The sequence below is a fragment of the Coenobita brevimanus genome, chromosome 62 (assembly GCF_032717465.1).
Source record: "Coenobita brevimanus isolate Jiangsu-jjx chromosome 62, ASM3271746v2, whole genome shotgun sequence".
Lineage (NCBI taxonomy): Eukaryota > Metazoa > Arthropoda > Malacostraca > Decapoda > Coenobitidae > Coenobita > Coenobita brevimanus.
Genome location: NC_137015.1, coordinates 31,356,090 through 31,378,302, shown reverse-complemented (window position 1 = coordinate 31,378,302; position 22,213 = coordinate 31,356,090). Strand labels below are relative to the sequence as shown.

The window sequence follows — 22,213 nt, the reverse complement described above, 5'->3', positions numbered from 1 at the left end:
GGGGTTTAATGGGTTACCAGTGAGGACTGTATGCAAAGATGCACAGACGGACATAAGGAATTGAAGGAGGAACTGTGCTTAACCCCTTCAGCCTGGGGATATCCTTTTCACTTAAATCCTGCCACCAACAAAAAAATGTTATCCTGGTAAAGACTACCCTCACAGTTAATGAACAGCATATCTAACCTCTAGCTTTACCTTTTCTTGACTGGATTAAATTCTAGGGGTGGCTGGGGTTTGTTACTCATGTAATGCCACTCAGGGATGAGTGAGGCTGGTCACTCTCATTTCAAATGTCAGGACCAACTTGCCTAGCTCTGGGCTCCTATGCTCTTCATGGGGCAACACAGGATTAGGTGATGATGATGATGATGACGATGATGATAATGATGATGAAACTTACAGTAATAATAATAATAACAATAAAAACCTACAGTATAAGGAATGGGTTAAGAAAGAAAAGTAACCATGCAGTTCTAATCATGGCCTTCCTGTCTGAGATACTGTTCCAGTAATTAGCATTAGGTATGATTTAAAAGAATAAGAGACTGGATGTGTGTCTGAACGAGTTCAACATGGACTCGTTGCTCAATCTGAGGTGTAAGTGTACTTGTTTTTCTCTTATATACGGAATGTGATTTTTTAAATTTATATATCATAATCTGACTCTATCCAGTGAGACTAGCCTACACATTCAATTCCCAAAACCCAGCAGTCCTCCTATGAGCAAGAACATCACACCTCTTCATATGTTACCATCTGGACAGTAACACTCACCATCTATACTGAATAGTGTATATGCACCAATTAGGACAAGTTTGTTCTATTAGTACATGATTTCAGATAAAAAGCTACCCACAAAAAAATGAGGAGGGTTAGAATAATTAATTATGGATCACAGTGAAGCTTAACTATCCTGCAATGTTCCCACAAACAATTTATTCCTAAAATCTAGGGAACAGTATTTTTTTTTCTCTCTCTCCACAAGAACATCCCCCCAAAATCACTCAGGCATATTTAGAGGTCAAAACACACATAGGAATACTGAAAATGATTTTTAACACCAAGAAAACCCTGAAAAAAAATAAAATAAAATAAAAAAAACACTCTACCTATACACTACTGTATGTGCAGCATCCCTCCTACTTTTGGCAGTGTTTTCAGGTCATTCTGCCCTATTTTGACATCAAAACACACATAGGAATATCCAAAATAATTTCAAACACCAAGAAAACCATGGGGAAAAAAAAAAAAAATGAAAATCAAAAAATACCCTACTATACCTACATATTACTGTTACAGTATCCCTCCTAATTTTGGCATTGTTTTCTGGTCAATCTGCCATGTTTAGACATCAAAACACATATAGGAATATCCAAAATAATGCTACACCAAAAGAGAAAAAATAAATAAATAAAATAAAAATAAAAAACAAAATAACCCTACCTATAAGCACAGTACCCCTCCAAATTCTGGCAGTTTTCCGGCCATTCTGCCATACTGAGATATCAACACGCACATATGAATATCCATATTAATGCTAAATACCAAGAAAACAATGCATAAACAACAAAAATCCAAAAAAAAAAAAACTGAAGACGGTTGGAAAATCAGTATCTTTGTGACAAGTGGTAGCTGCTCTCGGGGGGGGGGCAAACTATGCCACTGGAAATTGGTTGCATTGGTATACATGGTACACCCTCATCTTTACTGGTGTTTGTACTACACGATAAGCTAATGAAAGCACAGATAACTGATGAGTAAAATAATAAAACTGCAGTGAGAATAAATGGTGTTCAAGAGTAAAACTTCCCTTCACGTAACTTTCCACCACTGCAAGAGTTATGCATGTCTTGATGCAGAATTTCGTGAGCTTTCTCATGGATTTTGCTGAATATTGATACAACCAATAGTATTTGAATAAATCAACAAAAATTTTAAAGTCACAGGTCAGTGCTTTCAGCACGAAAGAGAGGAGGGACTGAGGGAGAGAGAGGAGGCCTAGCCGGCAAGGCGGGGAGCATGGGAGGGTATAAAGGAGTACAAAGGAAAGCAAACAGTAACAGACCTTATGATCCTTTTGAGTTTTTTTTTTTTTTTTTTTTTTAATGTGAGGAAGAAGGAACCAAAGGCCATGGGCCTGCAATAACATTTCCCTCCAAGAGAGAGAAAAAAAAAAAAACAATACAGAGCCAAATTCAAGATCTGATCATTTCGAGATGCCTGGACACACTACGTTTGAAAGACTGGAGATCATAGGCAGCAGGAAATACAGACAAAGGGAGACAGTTCCAAAGCTGACCTGTTGCATAAATGAAGGACTGGGAGTAACGGTTAACTCTTGCATTAGAGAGTTGAAGAGAAAAGGGATGAGAGTTTGCTGCCAGACAGGTGCTACGTGCCCGTCGTAGAGGTGGAGGAATGCATGCAGACAGTTCCGAGGTGCAGTGACCATTAAAGTAGCGATAGAAAAGAGATAAAGATGCAACAGTGCGGTGAAGAGACAGAGGTTGAAGGGAGTCAGTAAGAGGAGGAGAGTTAATGAGATGAAAAGCCTTTGACTCCACCCTATTGAGAAGAGCTGTATGTGGGGAGCCTCCCCACACATGAGAGTTGTACTCCACATAGGGGCGGATAAAGCCCCTGTATAGAGTCAACAATTGTGCAGGGGTAAATAAAGATTGGAGTCAACTTAGCACACCTAATCTCTTGGAAGCAGATTTTACAAGAGATGTAATATGATCTTTCCAAGATAAGTCCCGAGTAAATGAAACCCCAAGCATGTTCAAGGATGATGCAGGATTAAGCTGAATATTATTAAACATTGGTGGGTATACCTGTGGAAGATTCTGTCGGGTTGATAGGTGCAAAAACTGAGTCTTAGATGCATTAAAAACAACCATATTATTTTTACTCCAGTCAGAGATACGAGCCAAGTCAGACATTAAGTGTGCCATAGCCTCATCCCTTTTTTGTTGAAGTAACTGCTGAGATGGGCGTTGCGGGAACCGAATGGAAAGGTGAAGGGTGGAGTCATCAGCGTATGAGTGGATAGAGTTAGACGTACAGCTTAAAAGGTCATTGATGAATAAAAGGAAGTGAGTTGGGGATAGGACAGAGCCTTGAGGAACACCACTGTTGATAGATCTAAAAGAAGAACAATGGCCGTCTACAACAGCGGCTATAGAACGACCAGAAAGGAAGCTAGCGATGAAGGCACAGATAGAAGGATAGAAACCGTAGGAGGGCAGTTTGGAAATTGAAGATTTATGCTAGACTCGATCGAAAGCCTTCGAGATGTCAAGTGCAATGGCAAAGCTTTTGCCAGTCCCGAAAGGAGGATGATCAGGAGTCTGAAAGGTAGGTGAAAAGATCGCCAGTGGAATGTCCCTGACAGAACCCGTACTGACGATCAGAAAGAAGGTTGTGATGGGAAAGATGCTTTAAAATATTTCTATTGAGAAATGACTCGAAAACTTTTGAAATAGAGGACGTTAACCCTTTAACCGCGGGCATTGTTTTGCCCCGACTGGCCTCTCCCGCGGGGGTTCCAGCCAAAATGTAAACAAACTTTAAACCTTTATAACTCTGCACAGAATAAATCTAGAGCAAAAAATAAGGTACCATTAGAAAGTACTAACCTTCGGCTTTGCATTGATGTAGGTTTCATGATTTCGTTGACTATCACTGGATGGGCAGTGCCGTTAGAAGTGAGCGATCTAAAATCACTATTTTTCGCTCACACACCATTACCTTCGCTCACACACCATTACCAAATGCCAACCTCATTCTGATAATAATACTATAAACATATATGAACACTGCACATACGATAAACACCCACTCTGTGTTCACTGAGGCAGGTAAAAGGCACTGTAATTGCCTGCACTTCACTGCCACATCAGCAGTGTTGTAATCACTATTTTTCGCTCACACACCATTACCAAATGCCAACCTCATTCTGATAATAATACAGTAAACCCTCATTATACAATGCCTCATTGTACGATATTTTGCTTATACAATGTCAAAATTTTAGTACCCTATGCCCACTATACAATGGGAATGATTTGCAACAACGATGGATCATCCGCGGCTCAGTGAACAGCGAATGTGCAAACGCAACAAAAACGTCCACACACTGTCGGCATTAGACCACACACACCTGTCCACCGGTCCAGCCTCATTAGCTAGCCCTGCCCAGCCAGCTAGTCCAGTCTTATCGATTGGTCCAGCCCCATCAGCCAGCCCCACCCAGCCAGCTAGCCCAGTCTCATCCGCCAGTCCAGACTCATCAGCCAGCCCCGTGCAGCCAGCCAGCCCTGCCCAGTCAGCCAGTTCTGCCAGTGATGAGTGAGGGCTGTGAGGCCCTAACTGTCCCTTAGCCTCGGAGGGGACATCAACAATCCTATTTACTTAAGTAATAGTAAGAACTACTGTATACTGTTATTTTCATGTTTTTCCCCTCTTTATTCATTATTAATGTGTTACTTTACATGTTTAAACATAAGGATATTTCATGTATGTGAGTGTTCAGGTGTGTGAATGTGCGAGTTTAGGCAGGTGTGGGAACGTATCCCCATTGACTACATGTTATAACAGGTTCACTATACAATGGATTGCTATACGATGGGGTTTTCAGGAACGGAACCCCATCATATAATGACGGTTTACTATACTATAAACATATATGAACACTGCACATACGATAAACACCCACTCTGTGTTCACTGAGGCAAGTAAAAGGCACTGTAATTGCCTGCACTTCACTGCCACATGGCGATGTTGTCACTCAAACAGCTGGACAGATACTGATGCATGTTGGTCAGGGGTGGGGTGGGGGGCCCGGGGGGTGGGAGGAGGGAGGTGGAGGTCGGCTGGAGTGAAAGAACTTAATAGCTACTCTCCCTTGAAACAATTGGCGCACGGAAAAAACGCAGGGTATTCAAAATATTCACAAACATTCAAGAATGACACCCGCGGTTTGGTCCAGTTTTTGCAATGTCATTCTGGAATGACACCCGCGGTTAAAGGGTTAAAGCAATTGGACGATAGTTGGAGGGTTGGGAGCGGTCACCCTTCTTTGGGACTGGCTGAATGAGAGCAAACCTCCAGCAAGAAGGAAAGGTACAAGTTGACAGACAAAGGCGAAAGAGTTTGCCTAGGCAGGGTCTAAGCACAGAAGCACAGTTCTTGAGAACAACAGAAGGGACTCTATCAGGCCCATAGGCCTTGTTAGTATTGAGGCAAGTGATGGCAGAAAATACATCAACTGAAGAAATTTTAATGTCAGTCATGAGGAAGTCAGAGGGGGGAAGTGATGGAGGAACAACACCGGAATCGTCTCAGGTGGAATTGGAGGAGAAAGTCTGTGCAAAGAGATGTGCTTTATCAGTAGAAGAAATAGCTACAGAACCATCAGAGTAGAAAAGAGGAGGGAAGGATGATGAGGTAAAGTTGTTAGGAAGGTTTTTGGCAAGGTGCCAGAAGGAGCAGGAAGAATTCGAGTTGGAGAGTTGAGAGCATTTAGTACGGATGAAATTATTTTTAGCAGAGCGAGGAACAGACTTTGCAGGATTCCGGGCAGAAACGTAAAGATGATGTGATTCAGGGGTGGGTTGGCTCCGGTACCTTTTGTAGGCCCTCTCCTTGTTGTGGACAGCATTAGAACAAGCGTGATTAAACCAAGGCTTTCTTGCGTCAGACAAAGGATATGAGAAAGGAATGTATGCTTCCATGCCCGAAAGAATAACCTCCGTAATGCGCAAGGCACACTCAGATGGCTCCCGGCCATGGAAGCAATAATCATTCCAGGGAAAATCAAAGAAGTACTGCCTGAGGGCCTCCCAATCCGCGGCTCCAAAATGCCACAGACGATGTTTCCCTGGAGGGTCCACAGGCCGTACTGGAGTGATAGGACAGGTTAAGGTGATAAGGTTGTGATTGGAGGACCCCAACGGAGAGAAAAGATTAACAGTGTAAGCAGAAGGATTAGTTGTAAGGAAGAGGTCAAGTATGTTGGAGCTCTCTCCAAGGCGGTCTGGGATACAGGTAGGGTGCAGTACAAGCTGCTCTAGGTCATTAAGGACAGAAAAGATGTAGGCTTGTTCACCAGGCGGATCAGTGAAAGGAGAGGAGAGCCAAAGGTGGTGGTGAACATTGAATTCTCCTAAAATGGAGATTTCTGAGAAAGGAGAAATGGATAGAATGTGTTCCATTGTAGGAGTAAGACAGTCAAAAAATTTTTGATAGTCAGTAGAATTAGGAGATAAGTAACGGTAAACAGCACAGATATATTTCGTCAGAGAATGACAGGAAAGCCGAAGCCAGAGTGTAGAGAATTAAGAAGAATCGAGTTCAGGAACACGGAATCAAGATAAGTCGTTAAGTATATATACACAACAGCCACCTTTGGCTTTGAAATTAGTATAGAGAAAGTAGGAGGATACAGAAAGGTGTTTGTTGTCAGTTGCCTCAGACAGCTGAGTCTCAGTTAGAAAGAGAATGGTGAGGTTTAGACGAGGAGAGGTGGTGCTCAACAGAGCGAAAGTTAGAGGAAACGCCGTGAATGTTGCAGAAATGAAGAAGAAGTGGTTCCAGGCAGCTCAAGTCGTCACCGGGAGAGGGGAGGAAGGTGAGGGCATTTATGGTGCCCCCCCTTGGGACTCCGAGGCTGGTGTTGAAACACCATGATTTTTTTGAATTTTGGAAAAGGAAGTGTAGTGTGTACTGTGCATGTAGTTTGGTGTAGATACTTAAAGAAATTTGTAATGGAGAGCATGCTGGCCTACTCTCTGTGTAACTGAGACACTGACTATGACTATGAGATCTAACTCTACATGCTGAGGGATAAGGATAGTAAAGTAAGAAGGTTCCCCCCACCTCCAAACCCTCCAGTTAAAACTGGTAAGAAAAAGTGAGAAAAACCACCATGCAGCATGGAAAAACTGACATGGAATTTTCATAGGAAAGACTGTAATGGAAAAGTTACTTTCTATAATACTTTATCTATAAGCTACATGTATGAATAACCTGAAAGAGAAAGAAGCAAAGTACAATGAATAATCGAATAATAAATAACGCATGACAACATATACGGGTATGTTGAGTTAACGGGGCGTCTGCGGACACTGTGGAAATTGCACAGTGCACAGAGTGGATGTTCATGGATGGTGCAGCAGCCTTGCCTGGCGCTATCAAGGTAGGCAGCAGTCAATCAGGCCCCAGTTCCGTTCATTCCACGGAGACCAGGAGCATTCCCATGCAGGACAAGCACACAAGTCACCTCCTGAAGCAGTGATCCCTGGTACATTAAAAAATCCCTATGGTGGTCACTTAACTAACAGGGACCCTCAGTGATCCACAGCCCATCCCAGGTCAAAAGTATAAGTAGTGACCATTAACTCAGGGCTATCTGTGCATATGCTAATCTGTCCATATACAGTAATCCCTCCATAATATCCGATGTAATAGAGCCAAAGGCATGTCCGGATAGTGATCCTGCCCGGATATTGGGCCCCAGCCTCCTGGACTTGTACTTATGGACCCTAACTCAGAAAAACACCTATACAACTCCCTCTGGACATGCATTGCACCTATGTAAGACCCAAATCACACAAATAAGGGACATAAATGACTGAAATAAATGCAAAAGAACCATAAAATGAGGTTTTAGAGATAGGTTGATACAATATTAAACATTCTGGGTACTTACAACAAGTCCCTGGCTCCTGGACTGGTAGTTATGGACCCTAACCTAGCCTAACTCAGAAAAACACCTCCCTACTGCACATGCATAGCACCTAAGACACTATTCACACCTATAAGGGACATAAAAGAGTGAAATGAGGTGTTAGAGGTAAGTATGGAAAATACAGTACAATATGAAACATTCTGGGTACTTACAGCAAGTCCCTGGCCATCTCGATAAATAACCCGCCTCCTCTCAGACTCTGACAGTAAGAAGGAATTCCTGAAGCACTAGCAGTACACTGTTCATGAAGTCTTGCACTGAACTTAGTCATTTGCACTCAGAATTCCATTCTCTTAACACTGCGCACTCTTGTCTTACTTATGCTCCATTGTAACTTAATAAGTGTTGCACTCTGCACTTTAAGTTTTTCCACTCCTAAAACCATTTTCTAAACAAAACACACTCTAGTTAATTTACGTTACATTGACAGTCCATTAAATCTTTGTCTTTTCACTCAGAACTCAAATTCCTTAACACTATGCACTGTTTCTTTTTCACTGCACAACACTGTAAATTCCCGTGTGGTCTAGTGGAGAAATTCTTGGCGTTTAATCACTGTCAGAGTTTGAGAGTAGCATGCAGGTGACCTAGGGGTGCGTCGCTGGGTCGTGATGATGGCGTACCCACTGCAGACAACTCTGAAGAGAGGTGCAAACTCACATCGTGTGGTGACTCCACCGTGCCCGGTGTGCTGGGCTGTGGCTCGGAGCATGAGGGCCTGTCTTGGGGAGGCAATGGAGTGGAGCCAGGGCTGGGTACAGCAGGGGTCACAGGCCTGAAAAAGCTGTCAATGGTTGATTGACGCAAGGAACGACGATTTTGACGATTAGTGATGCGCTGCCTGAAAGCGCGCACTTCCTCCACAAGTCCCAAGGGCCCCATCTCCCTGTCGCAGTCCAGGTGCTCCAGGTAGTCCAGAACGAACTCTAGGTGTTCCCGGAGTGCGCTCAGCTTGGGGATGGCTGGAGTAGTGTCACGCTGAGAGGAGTCCGCATCACTGTCGCCGTCCTCATCGGAATCTTCAAGCTGGATACTGACACCTGCAACTGAAGATGCGATCTCAATATCAGACAATGTCTGATACCCAGGATCGCCCTCGTCGTCATCCAACCACTCACGCACTTCGTCCACATCAACATCGTCCCCATGCGCACTTAGATGTGCATAGAAGTCATCCACGTCAAAACCTAGGAAATCGTGCTCCACATCCGTTCCGAGAAGCAGACGAGACCAATCATTTTCTAGTCTTGACAGGGATTTCCTTCCATGCACTGGCCCAGTTGTAGATGGCAGACGATGTTGTAGCGGCGAAGGTTTTCCAAAGTCCGCTGGCCTCGCGTGTCCCGTCCGTCCCTGCTCTCGTCCTCATCCTCGAGAACAACCATCACCTCGTCCAGGAACTTCCGGCTCTACAGCCTCTTCATTGGCACGATCACTCCTTGGTCCATTGGTTGGATGAGAGCAGTCGTATTAGGTGGCAGAAACATGCACCTAATGCGCCCATTCTCAGCCACCAACTCCTTGTCGCACGGGTGGGCAGGTGCATTGTCGAGGAGAAAGAGGGCCTTTGCTTGGTCGCGTGGGATTCCCAGTTTCTCCGTCTGGTAATGGATAACCTCCTTGATGAAATGGCAGGGGTACCAGTCTTTTAAGATCTGGGCTATGAACCATGCCTTCAAGGAATGGTACCAGACGACAGGAAGGACATCCATCACCCCACGAAGACACCGAAGCTGCTTTGCACGGCCAACAATAATGGGCTTGAGCCGGTGCATGCCGTTAGCATTGGCACAACACAAAGCAGATATCCGTTGCTTGGAGAGCTTGCGGCTAGGTACAAGCTTCTCCGTCTCCTCAGCTAGAGTGTTCATAGGCAAAGAGCAATAGAATAAGCCAGTTTCGTTAGCGTTGTAGACTTGACTGAGAGGGAGGCCCTCCCTGTCGATCAAGCCCTTCACCTTGTGCCGAAACTCGTCTACTCTATCCTCGTTGGCGTCCAAAGCTTCACCATGAGACTTATGATTGGTAAGGCCATGTCGTAACTCGAACGCGAAGAGCTAACCTCCAGATGCCTTGAAGTCTAGGGCGTCGTGAAGCCTTGCAAACTTCTCAGCAGCAGCCTTCAGCTCCGTGCCATGCACCATCAAACCAGCAGCACGTTGCTGTCGATACCAAATCAACGTGGAGCAGTTGACTTCTGCATACTTGGGAGTATACATCACCTTCCTCTCCACGTTGCGTTTGCTTTTCGACAAGAAGCCAGCCGTGTACTGCATGAGTTTGTCACGGGTTCTCTTGACATCAAACAAAATAGATCGGGCCAGGTTGAATTCACGGAGGATGCGTGAGGTAGACCATTACGCATCCACCTTTTCCAATACCTCCCTCTTCTTCTCCAGAGTCAAAACCACTCTCTTCCTCTTCTTAGGAGGTGGGGCCATCATCACACACATGAAGGAGAGGCACGAAAGCAGCAGGAGAGCCTGCAGCAGGTAAGGCACCACCACAAAAGCGAGCATGTGGGCAGCCATGACGACGAGCGTGCACACACAACAAGAGACGGGCGGTAAGTGGGGGGGATGCAGGGGCGCTCTAGCAGACATCGGTGGAACGAAGCACCAGAACACAGCTGGCCCGCGCCGCGCGCCCCAACTTCAAATTGTGGGTGGGAAAAAGTAGTTTTTTTTTTTTTTTTTTTTTTTTTTTGAATACTGGATCCCGGGACTAAAATGTCCGGTTATTGGGGATGTCCGGAAAATGGACGTCTGGATATTATGGGGATTCCCAATTACTGGGTTTTCATCCCAGGATCCAATATTCCCCAATATAGGCCAAAAACCACAAAAAATTCGAAAAAAATCCGACCTTTTCCCACCCGTAATTTGAAGTTGGGGCGCACAGCGCGGATCAGCTGTGTTTTGGTGCGTCGTTCCGCCGATGTCCGCTAGAGCGCCCCTGCATCCTCCCCCTCGCCCGTCTCTTGTTGTGTGTGCACGCTCGTCGTCATGGCCGCCCACGTGCTCGCTTTTGTGGTGGTGCCTTACCTGCTGCAGGCTCTTCTCCTGCTCTCGTGCCTCTTCTTCACGTGTTTGATGATAGCCCCACCGCCTGAGAAGAGGAAGTGAGTGGTTTTGACTCTGGAGAAGAAGAGGGAGATATTGGACAAGGTAGATGCGGGATGATCTTCCTCATGCATCCTCCGTGAATTCAACCTGGCCCAATCTACTTTGATATCAAGAGATTCCGAGACAAACTCATTCAGTACATGGCTGACTTCTCGTCGAAAAGCAAACGCAACGTGGAGAGGAAGGTGATGCTTACTCCCAAGTATGAAGAAGTCGACCGCTCCACATTGATTTGGTATCGACAGCAACGCACTGCTGGTGTGACGGTGCGTGGCACGGAGCTGAAGGCTGCTGCTGAGAAATTTGCAAGGCTTCACGACACCCTAGACTTCAAGGCATCAGAAGGTTAGCTCTTCGCGTTCAAGTTACGACATGGCCTTACCAACCGTAAGTCTCATGGCAAAGCTTTGGATGCCAACGAGGATGGAGTAGACGAGTTTCGGCACAAGGTGAAGGGGTTGATCGACAGGGAGGGCCTCACTCTCGGTCAAGTATACAACACTGATGAAACTGGCTTATTCTATCACTCTTTGCCTACGAACACTCTAGCCGAGGAGACAGAGAAGCGTGTACCTGGCCGCAAGCTCTGCAAGCAACGGATATCTGCTTTGTGTTGTGCCAATGCTAACGGCATGCACCAGCTTAAGCCCATTATTGCCGGCCGTAAAAGCAGCCTCGGAGTCTTTGCGGGATGATGGATGTTCTTCCTGTCATCTGGTACCATTCCTTGCAGGCAAGGTTCACTACCCACATCTTCAAAGACTGGTTCCACCGCCATTTCGTCAAGGAGGTCATCCATTACCAGACGGAGAAACTGGGAACCCCACGCGACCAAGCAAAGGCCCTCTTTCTCCTCGACAATGCACCTGCCCACTTGTGCGACAAGGAGTTGGTGGCTGAGAATGGGTGCATTAGGTGCATGTTTCTGCCACCTAATACTACTGCTCTCATCCAACCAATGGACCAAGGAGTGATCGTGGCAACGAAGAGGCTGTACTGACAGAAGTTCCTGGATGAGGTGATGGTTGTTCTCGAGGACAAGGACGAGAGCAGGGAGGGGCGGGGGACGCGAGGCCAGTGGACTTTGGAAAACCTTCGCCGCTACAACATCAAGTCTGCCATCTACAACTGGGCCAGTGCATGGAAGGAAATCCCTGTCAAGACTCTAGAAAATGGTTGGTCTCGTCTGCTTCTTGGAACGGATGTGGAGCACGATTTCCTAGATTTTGACGTGGATGACTTCTATGCACATCTAAGTGCGCATGGGGACGATGTTGATGTGGACGAAGAGCGTGAGTGGTTGGATGACGACAAGGGTGATCCTGGGTATCAGACATTGTCTGATATCGAGATCGCATCTTCAGTTGCAGGTGTCAGTACCCAGCTTGAAGATTCCGACGAGGATGGCGACGAAGATGGGGACTCCTCTCAGCGTGACACTACTCCAGCCATCCCCAAGTTGAGCGCACTCCGAGAACACCTAGAGTTCGTTCTGGACTACCTGGAGCACCCGGACTGCAACAGGGAGATGGGGCCCTTGGGACTTGCGACGGAAGTGCGCACTTTCAGGCAGCGCATCATTAATCGTCAAAATCGTCATTCCTTGCGTCAATCAACCATTGACAGCTTTTTCTGGCCTGTGACCCCCACTGTTCCCAGCCCTGGCACCACTCCATTGCCTCCCCAAGACAGGCCACCATGCTTCGAGCCACAGCCCAGCACATCAGGCACGGAAGAGTCACCACACGATGTGAGTTTGCACCTCTTTTCAGAGTTGTCTGGAGTGGGTACGCCATCACCACGACCTAGCGATGCACCCCTAGGTCACCTGCAAGAGCTACTCTCAGACTCTGACAGTGATTAAACGCCTAGAACTTCTCCACTAGACCACACGGGAATTTACAGTGTTGTGTAGTGAAAAAAACAGTGCATAGTGTTAAGGAATTAAAATTCTGAGTGAAAAGACAAAGATGTAATGGACTTTCAATGTAACGTAAATTAACTAGAGTGTGTCATGTTTAGAAAATGGTTTTAGGAGTGGAAAGACTTTCGGTGCAGAGTGCAACACTTATTTCATTAAGGTACAACGATGTGCAAGTAAGACAAGAGTGCGCAGTGTTAAGAGAATGGAAGTCTGAGTGCAAATGACTAAGTTCAGTGCAAGACTTCATGAACAGTGTACTGCAAGTGCTTCAGGAACTCCTTCTTACAGTCAGAGTCTGAGAGGAGGCGGGTTATTCATCGAGATGCCCAGGGACTTGCTGTAAGTACCCAGAATGTTTCATATTGTACTGTATTTTCCATACTTCCTTCTAACACCTTATTTCACTCTTTTATGTCCCTTATAGGTGTGAAAAAGGTCTTAGGTGCTATGCATGTGCAGTTGGAAGGTGTTTTTCTGAGTTAGGCTAGGTTAGGGTCCATAACTACCAGTCCAGGAGCCAGGGACTTGTTGTAAGTACCCAGAATGTTTAATACTGTATAAACTCACCTCTAAAACCTCATTTCATGGTTCTTTTGCATTTATTTCAGTCTTTTATGTCCCTTACTGGAGTGATTTGGGTCTTACATAGGTGCAATGCATGTCCAGAGGGAGTTGTATAGGTGTTTTTCTGAGTTAGGGTCCATAAGTACAAGTCCAGGAGGCTGGGGCCCACTATCCGGACAGGACCACTTTCCGGACGTGCCTTTGGCTCTATTACATCGGATATTGGGGGATTACTGTACATATATATAGATAGATAGATAGATAGATATATATACAGGTATATACCAGTATATATATATATATATATATAGTAAACACTCTATAATTCGGATTAATTGGGGGGAACCCTATGTCGAATTATCCAAAAATCCGAATTACTGGAGCTCATGCTTGCCCGTATCTCCAAATCACACCCATGCTCACTAAAAGATGGCTTTTCACAAAAATATTGAACAGTACAGTATAACTTTATGCTCAAAAAGTGCACAATACAATAAACAGAATAGTGTCAAACCTTGATAATGACGTCTTGCAACACAGTAGTGGAGTACAATACACTTAACTGTAGCGAAAGTACTGTACAGTTCATAAAAAATACATTCATTACTACACTTATTACTACAAAAGTTGCTCACGTTCACTTATCAATGGAGCCCTTTTCAGACTTGTCTCGCTTCATTCGAATATCTATCTGAATTAAAATTATTTGTCTGGTGGTCAAAAAAGTTCCAAATTAACCGATTTCTGAATTATTCGGGTTTGAATCAGAGAGGGTTTATTACGAATATATATATATATATATATATATATATATATATATATATATATATATATATATACTATCTCTCCCCCATGCTGAAGCATGGGGGAGAGATAGTAGTAGAATGGATGTGGAAGATGTGCAGATTGGCCTGGGAGGAAGGTAGAGTCCTGGAGGATTGGAAGTCAGGTATAATTATTCCCTTGTACAAAGGAAAAGGGGAAAAAGAAGTGTGTGGTAATCATAGGGGCATTTGTCTTCTTAATATAATAGGAAAAGTGTATAGTAGGATACTTATTGACAGAGATAGAGAAAGAACAGAGGAATTAGTTGGAGAAGAACAGGGAGGCTTTAGGAAGGGAAGAGGTTGTGTAGATCAGATATTCATTCTTAGATCTTTAGTGGAAAAGTTTCTAGAGAAGGGAAAGAAGTTGTATGCGGCTTTCATGGATTTGGAGAAAGCATATGACAGGGTGGATAGACAAGGATTGTGGAAAGTATTAAGAATATATGGAGTAGATGGAAAGTTATTGAATGCTGTCAAGAGTATGTATGATGGTGCTAAGGCTGCAGTGCGTCTGGATGATGAACTAAGTAAATTTTTTTTCTCTTTGGAGGTTGGGTTGAAACAGGGATGTGTCATGTCTCCATGGTTGTTCAATCTGTTCATGGATGGGGTAATAAAAGAGGTACAAGGCAGGGTAGTGGATGTTGGAGTGGCCCTGGTGAGAGAGGATAGTGTTTGGAAACTCCCTGTACTGTTGTTTCCAGATGATACTGTGTTGTTGAGTGAAGACGAAGGGGAGCTGCAAGGCTTGGCGGATGAGTTTGGGAGAGTGTGCAAGAAACGGAATCTAAAGGTGAATGTAGGGAAGAGTAAAGTGATGGTCTTTGAGAGAGGCGAAGTCAGTGAATGTACAGCAAGGTTGGATGGTGAGGAATTGGAAAATGTGAGTACGTTTAAGTACTTGGGCAGTGTGATGAATAAGGATGGAGGTTTGGAGGGTCAAGTGCTTGAAAAGGTACAGCAGGGAAGAAAGGTTGCTGGTCCTTTGAAAGCAGTCATAAGAAACAGGGAAGTGAGCATGGAAGTGAAAAAGTTACTGCATGACAGTATTGTGATACCAACTCTAACATATGGAAGTGAAGCTTGGACGTTGTTGGAGGGACACAAGTCAAGAGTGAGAGCAGTGGAAATGAGTTATTTAAGAGGAGCCTGTGGAGTCACATGGAGAGACAGGCTGACAAATGAGGATATAAAGGAGCGTTGTGGTGTGGACGTGGACGTGATAGGAAGTGTTATGAGGAACACACTGAGGTGGTTTGGCCATGTGGAGAGGATGGAGGGTGAAAGACTTACGAAGAGAGTGTATGTGAGTGAGGTGGAGGGGGGAAGAGGGAGGGGGAGGCCAAGAATGAGATGGAGAGGTATATGAGAAAGGGGGGCGTGAGTTGAGAGCAGGGCAGTGAAATGGCGGGGGACACGATGACGTGGAAGCGATTTGTTTGTGGCCACCCCAAACGGGACTGAGGCGTCTGGCAATAGATAGATAGGGAAGTACTCCCGAGGTGGATGGAAAGCTGATGACAGGGAGTGCTGGAGCTCCCGTTTCATCAGCCCTCAGGACTAGTTCCTGACCATCCCCCTTTGCTGAACTTTTTCAGTGTCTCAGTTACACAGAAAGTAGGCCAGCATGCTCTCTAGTACAAATTTCTCTAACTGTCTTCACCAAACTACATGCACAGTACACACTACACTTCCCATTCAAAATTCACCAAAATGGCGTCGATTAATCAAGCCTCGGAGTCCCCGGGGGGGGGACCATAAATGCCCCCGCCATTTGCCCCTCTCCCGGTGACGACTCGAGGTGCCTGGAACCATTGTCTGACTCTCTTCTTCTTCATTTCTGCAACATTCGCGGCCTTTCATCTAACTTTCGCTCTGTTGAGCACCACCTCTCCTCCTCTAAACCTCACCTTCTTTTTCTAACGGAGACTCAGCTGTCTGAGGCAACTGACAGCAAACCCTTTTCTGTATCCTCCTACTTTCTCTATACTCATTTCAAAGCCAAAGGTGCCTGTTGTGTATACATACGCAACGACTTATCTTGCTCTCGTGTTCCTGAACTTGATTCTTCTGAATTCTCCACACTCTGGCTTCGGCTTTCCTGTCATTCTCTGACTAAATATATCTGTGCTGTTTACTTATCCCCTAATTCTACTGACTATCAAAAATTCTTCGACTATCTTACTTCTACTACAGAACACATTCTGTCCATTTCTCCTTTCTCTGAAATCTCCATTCTTGGAGATTTCAATGTTCACCACCACCTTTGGCTCTCCTCTCCATTCACTGATCCACCTGGTGAACAAGCCTACATCTTTTCTATCCTTAATGACCTAGAGCAACTTGTACAGCACCCTACCCATATCCCTGACCGCCTTGGAGAGAGCTCCAACATACTTGACCTCTTCCTCACAACTAATCCTTCTGCTTACTCTGTTAATCTTTTCTCTCTGTTGGGCTCCTCCAATCACAACCTTATTACCTTAACCTGTCCTATCACTCCGGTACGGCCTGTGGACCCTCCAGGGAAACGTCGTCTGTGGCATTTTGGAGCCGCGGACTGAGAGGCCCTCAGGCAGTACTTCTTTGATTTTCCCTGGAATGATTATTGCTTCCATGGCCGTGAGCCATCTGAGTGTGCCTTGCGCATTACGGAGGTTATTCTCTCGGGCATGGAAGCATACATTCCTTTCTCATATCCTTTGACTAACGCACGAAAGCCTCGGTTTAATCACGCTTGTTCTAATGCTGTCTGCAACAAGGAGAAGGCCTACAAAAGGTACCGGAGCCATCCCACCCCTGAATCACATCATCTTTACGTTTCTGCCCGGAATCGTGCTAAGTCTGTTCTTCGCTCTGCTAAAAATAATTTCATCCATACTAAATGCTCTCAACTCTCCAACTCGAATTCTTCCCGCTCCTTCTGGCACCTTGCCAGAAATCTTTCTAACAACTTTACCTCATCATCCTTCCCTCCTCTTTTCTACTCTGATGGTTCTGTAGCTATTTCTTCTACTGATAAAGCAGATCTCTTCGCACAGACTTTCTCCTCCAATTCCACCTTAGACGATTCCGGTGCTGTTCCTGCATCACTTCTCCCCTCTGACTTCCTCATGGCTGACATTAAAATTTCTTCAGTTGATGTATTTTCAGCCATCACTGGCCTCAGTACTAACAAGGCATATGGGCCTGATGGGGTCCCTCCTGTTGTTCTTAAGAACTGTGCTTCTGTGCTTACACCCTGCCTAGGCAAACTCTTTCGCCTTTGTCTGTCAACTTGTACCTTTCCTTCTTGCTGGAAGTTTGCTCTCATTCAGCCAGTCCCAAAGAAGGGTGACCACTCCCAACCCTCCAACTATCGTCCAATTGCTTTAACGTCCTGTATTTCAAAAGTTTTCGAGTCAATTCTTAATAGAAAAATTTTAAGGCATCTTTCTTATCACAACCCTCTTTCCGATCGTCACTATGGGTTCCGTCAGGGACGCTCCACTGGCGATCTTCTCACCTACCTTTCAGACTCCTGGTCATCCTCCTTTCGGGACTTCGGCGAAAGCTTTGCCGTTGCACTTGACATCTCAAAGGCTTTCGATCGAGTCTGGCATAAATCTTTAATTTCCAAACTGCCCTCCTACGGTTTCTATCCTTCTATCTGTGCCTTCATCGCTAGCTTCCTTTCTGGTCGTTCTATAGCCGCTGTTGTAGACAGACATCATTCTTCTCCTAGATCTATCAACAGTGGTGTTCCTCAGGGCTCTGTCCTATCACCAACTCTCTTCCTTTTATTCATCAATGATCTTCTAAGCTGTACATCTAACCCTATCCACTCATATGCTGATGACTCCACCCTTCACCTTTCCATTCGGTTCCCGCAACGCCCATCTCAACAGTTACTTCAAGAAACAAGGGATGAGGCTATGGCACACCTAATGTCTGACTTGGCTCGTATCTCTGACTGGGGTAAAAATAATATGGTTGTCTTTAATGCATCTAAGACTCAGTTCTTACACCTATCAACCCAACAAAATCTTCCACAGGTATACCCATTAATGTTTAATAATATTCAACTTAATCCTGCATCATCCTTGAACATGCTTGGGGTTTCATTTACTCGGGACTTATCATGGAAAGATCATATTACATCTCTTGTAAAATCTGCTTCCAAGAGATTGGGTGTGCTAAGCCGACTCCGCTCTTTCTTTACCCCTGCACAATTGTTGACTCTATACAGGGGTTTTATCCGCCCCTGTGTGGAGTACAACTCTCATGTGTGGGGAGGCTCCCCACATACAGCTCTTCTCAATAGGGTGGAGTCAAAGGCTTTTCGTCTCATTAACTCTCCTCCTCTTACTGACTCCCTTCAACCTCTGTCTCTTCGCCGCACTGTTGCATCTTTATCCCTTTTCTATCGCTACTTTAATGGTCACTGCTCCTCTGAACTGTCTGCTTGCATTCCTCCACCTCTACGACGGGCGCGTAGCACCCGTCTGGCAGCAAACTCTCATCCCTTTTCTGTCCAACTCTCTAATGCAAGAGTTAACCGTTACTCCCAGTCTTTCATTTATGCAACAGGTCAGCTCTGGAACTGTCTCCCTCCATCTGTATTTCCTGCTGCCTATGATCTCCAGTCTTTCAAACGCAGTGTGTCCAGGCATCTCAAAATGATTGGATCTTGAATTTGGCTTTCTATTGTATTTTGTTTTTCTCTTGGAGGGAACTGTTACTGCAGGCTCATGGCCTTTGGTTCCTTCTTCCTCGCATAAAAAAAAAAAAAAAAAAAAGATAACTGTATATACAGGCATAACCCGGTTTAACAATGGAATTGGTTACGTAAAAACCCAACGCTAGGCGGGGTATCATATATCGGTGTGGATTTAACATGTAAAGCATAAGGTTGCATTTTGAGCCCTGGGATTCCTCCCCCCAACCAAGTCCTGGACCCACCCAAATGAGTCCAAAAACAAGTTTCTAGCTAATCTAAACCCCCAAATAGCTTTAAAACATGCTAAACTAAACCTAAAAGCAATTTATGACTCCCCCAAACCCCAAAATTAAATCTACAAATCATCAAAATTAAGTCTGAAAACAAAAACAACCTTAGTAAACTGTATCCCAAACTGACAATGTTCACCCCACCTATGGCTAAAACACGTTAATCTAAGTCTAAAAACAGTTTATAAATCATCCTAAACACAAAACAAGTAAAATATCATCAAAATCATTAAAAAAACAAACAAACAAACAAAACCAATCATTACACCAGGGTTACGCAGGGTAGGGTGGTATTTCTACCCCGATCGCTAATACGGAGTATCATATATAGGGGTATAATACATTGGGGTTTACCTGCATTGAGGCCAGTGATGGCAGAAAATACATCAGTTGAAGGAATTTTAATGTCAGCCATGAGGAAGTCTGAGGGGGGAAGTGATGGAGGAACAGCACCGCAATTGTCTAAGGTGGAGTTGGAGGAAAAAGTCTGAGTGAAGAGATCAGCTTTATCAAAAGAGATCCTCTCTCTATCCAAAAAAAAGGCTACACATCCATCAGAGTGGAAAAGAGGTGGGAAGGATGATGAAGTTGCTGGAAAGGTTTTCTGCAAGGTGCCAGAAGGAGCTGGAAGAATTTGAGTTGGAGAGTTCAGAGATTTAGTAGATATGAAATTTGGTTCATTATGATCCTTAGGCACTATACTATACATTCATGGTGCTAAAATTCCTAAACTGCGTATTGTCCACTTGTAAAATAATACCCAAATTATTTTTTGCAGAACGAAGAACAGACAGCACAATTCCAGGCAAAAACATAAAAAAGATGAGATTTATGGGTGGGTTGGCTCTGGTACCTTTTGTAGGCCTTCTCCTTGTTGTGGACAGCACTGGAACCTGAGTGATTTAACCAAGGTTTCTTTGTATTTGTCAAAGGATAGGTGAAAGGAATGTATACTTCCATGCCCTGGGGAATAACCTCAGTGATGAGCAGGGCACAATCAGATGGCTCTTGGCCATGGAATCAATACAGTAATCATTCCTGGGAAAATCAAAGAAGTCTGTTAATGAAATAGTGCTTGTCTGTACACAAACACCACTTTTTAAAATAAAAAAGTGAAACCTTAGAATGCAATCAGAATGCACCTATGAAATCCCATGAAGAGCTAAGGAAAAAAAAAAACTGAAAAATATGGTTGTTCTCTGTACCAACAAACATTTTACCTTAAAAAAGCACACTACATACTTTTATTTATTTATTTTTTTTTTATGTGTCCGACTCTGGGCATAGGCTTCACAGCCTGCTATCAAGGCCCAGCGGTAAATTTTTAGAAGTAACCAACGGTTATTTTAATGAAAATTTGTTTGTGTTCCAATGCAAAATAGTGTGTTTTAATTAATTCTGACTTTCATTTTTGGGGGAAAATCCCCCTTTTTGAAATTTGAGTAAGAATTCCGAAAGTGGGTTTATCCGCCCAAATCAAGATCAAGATTAATTAAAAACGCTATTTTGGATTATACTAACCTAACCTAACCAAACCCATCACAACCTAACCTAACCAAACCCATCACAACCTAACCTAACCTAACCTGACCTGACCTACCTTTAAGGGTAGAGAATTGGTCCTTTATAATCGGAAACAGTGAATTTGCACTGGATCTTCTTACTCTTCCGACTTTTCCTCCACCGGCCGCAGTACCACTGATGTCTACCTCCCGATCTTTGCAGGGCAAATTACACTCTTTACACTGTACTTCACGTTGCATTTTTTCCTTAGTAGATCAATAGATGCTTCGTTATTATTGTGGCAGCCCTTGATAATCTGCCAGTAATCCTTGCTATAACCAATACAAGCTTGGAAACCAACAACACATTTTTCACCACCGGAGGCCATGACTATGACTGACTTTCAAATCTTGGGCGTCCCTGCGTCACCCACAAATACTTTAAGGTGATTGGCTGGTTTTACTTACGACTGTTGTGACTGGCTGGTTTCAAAAGTCCCTGTTGTTCGGGAACACCTGATTGGCTGTTTTTAAATCTCACATACATACGAAAGTACCAGCCGAGTACACTCGAGTCCAGCCGACATAGACCGAGTACACACACCTGCACCAGCCAATATGGCGCAACATTCATCCGCTACTAAGCGTTAGCTTAACCTGTCACTATATGACTACCCTTACAAAATTCGCTCCCCCAACTCAAACTAGGCTTAAAAGGTAAGTCTTATTTAGAATAGTTCAGGGACGTAATATAATGAAAATCGGTAATGTTGGTTACTTCTAAAGTAATACCGGCCCAGCAGTCCTCCTACATACCATACACCTCTACATGTCACCACTTCGGCGCTAATACCCACCGTCCATATTGAATACATGCTAGGGCTGTCTCGTGCAGGACTGGTGTATTGGTATTAGCGGGGGTATTTTTAAGACATGTTGGCGGGTCTTCTGGTAGATCAGTAAAGCCTGATTTAATGAAATTCAAATCCTTAAACTGTTCCCTGCCCCAGCCGGGATTTGAACGTGGGTCCGTTAGGACTGCAGGCCACCTCTCTACCGACTGAGCCACTGCCTCCCCCAAACAATAACAAATGATCCTGTCAACACTTTATCCCAATTGGAAATCTTGAAATACCGTATCACTGCCGTTATATTTTACACAAAAATCAGCTGGAACATTCTACTGGTACACAATACTTTTTCCAATACTCACTACGGTACTTCATAAAGCACTCAAACATCCTCGCAATGCAAAGGTTCCAAGCAAGCTTACCGAGCGGTGTGACTTTGATGTCTGGCATGGTGAGATGCTAACCACTGCTACCGGCATTCAGTTCTTTAACAAGTTGCTGGATATGACACTGTAGCACCATTATCTTCTTACACCGCCCATAATTACAGCGACGTAGCCAACGTATCTCGAGGCAGAGTACAGGTATTTCCACAATGTTTAATTTCTGAAACTACAGTACTACCGCCACTTCCGTATTACCAGTTTCGAATTTATACGGTGCTATCGTGCTACCGAC

At 44.5% G+C, this 22,213-nt stretch overlaps 1 protein-coding gene across 1 annotated transcript in view; it reads right to left on the bottom strand.

Annotated features, from left to right (window-relative positions):
• IntS11 (integrator complex subunit 11) overlaps window positions 1-21,985 on the bottom strand; it is a 379,978-nt gene extending 357,993 nt beyond the window's left edge. Inside the window, exon 1 of the mRNA XM_080275659.1 lies at window positions 21,958-21,985. Within this exon, the coding sequence (XP_080131785.1) occupies window positions 21,958-21,985 (28 nt within the window). The remainder of the gene's footprint in view (window positions 1-21,957) is intronic.
• Between the last annotated feature and the right edge of the window lie 228 nt (window positions 21,986-22,213).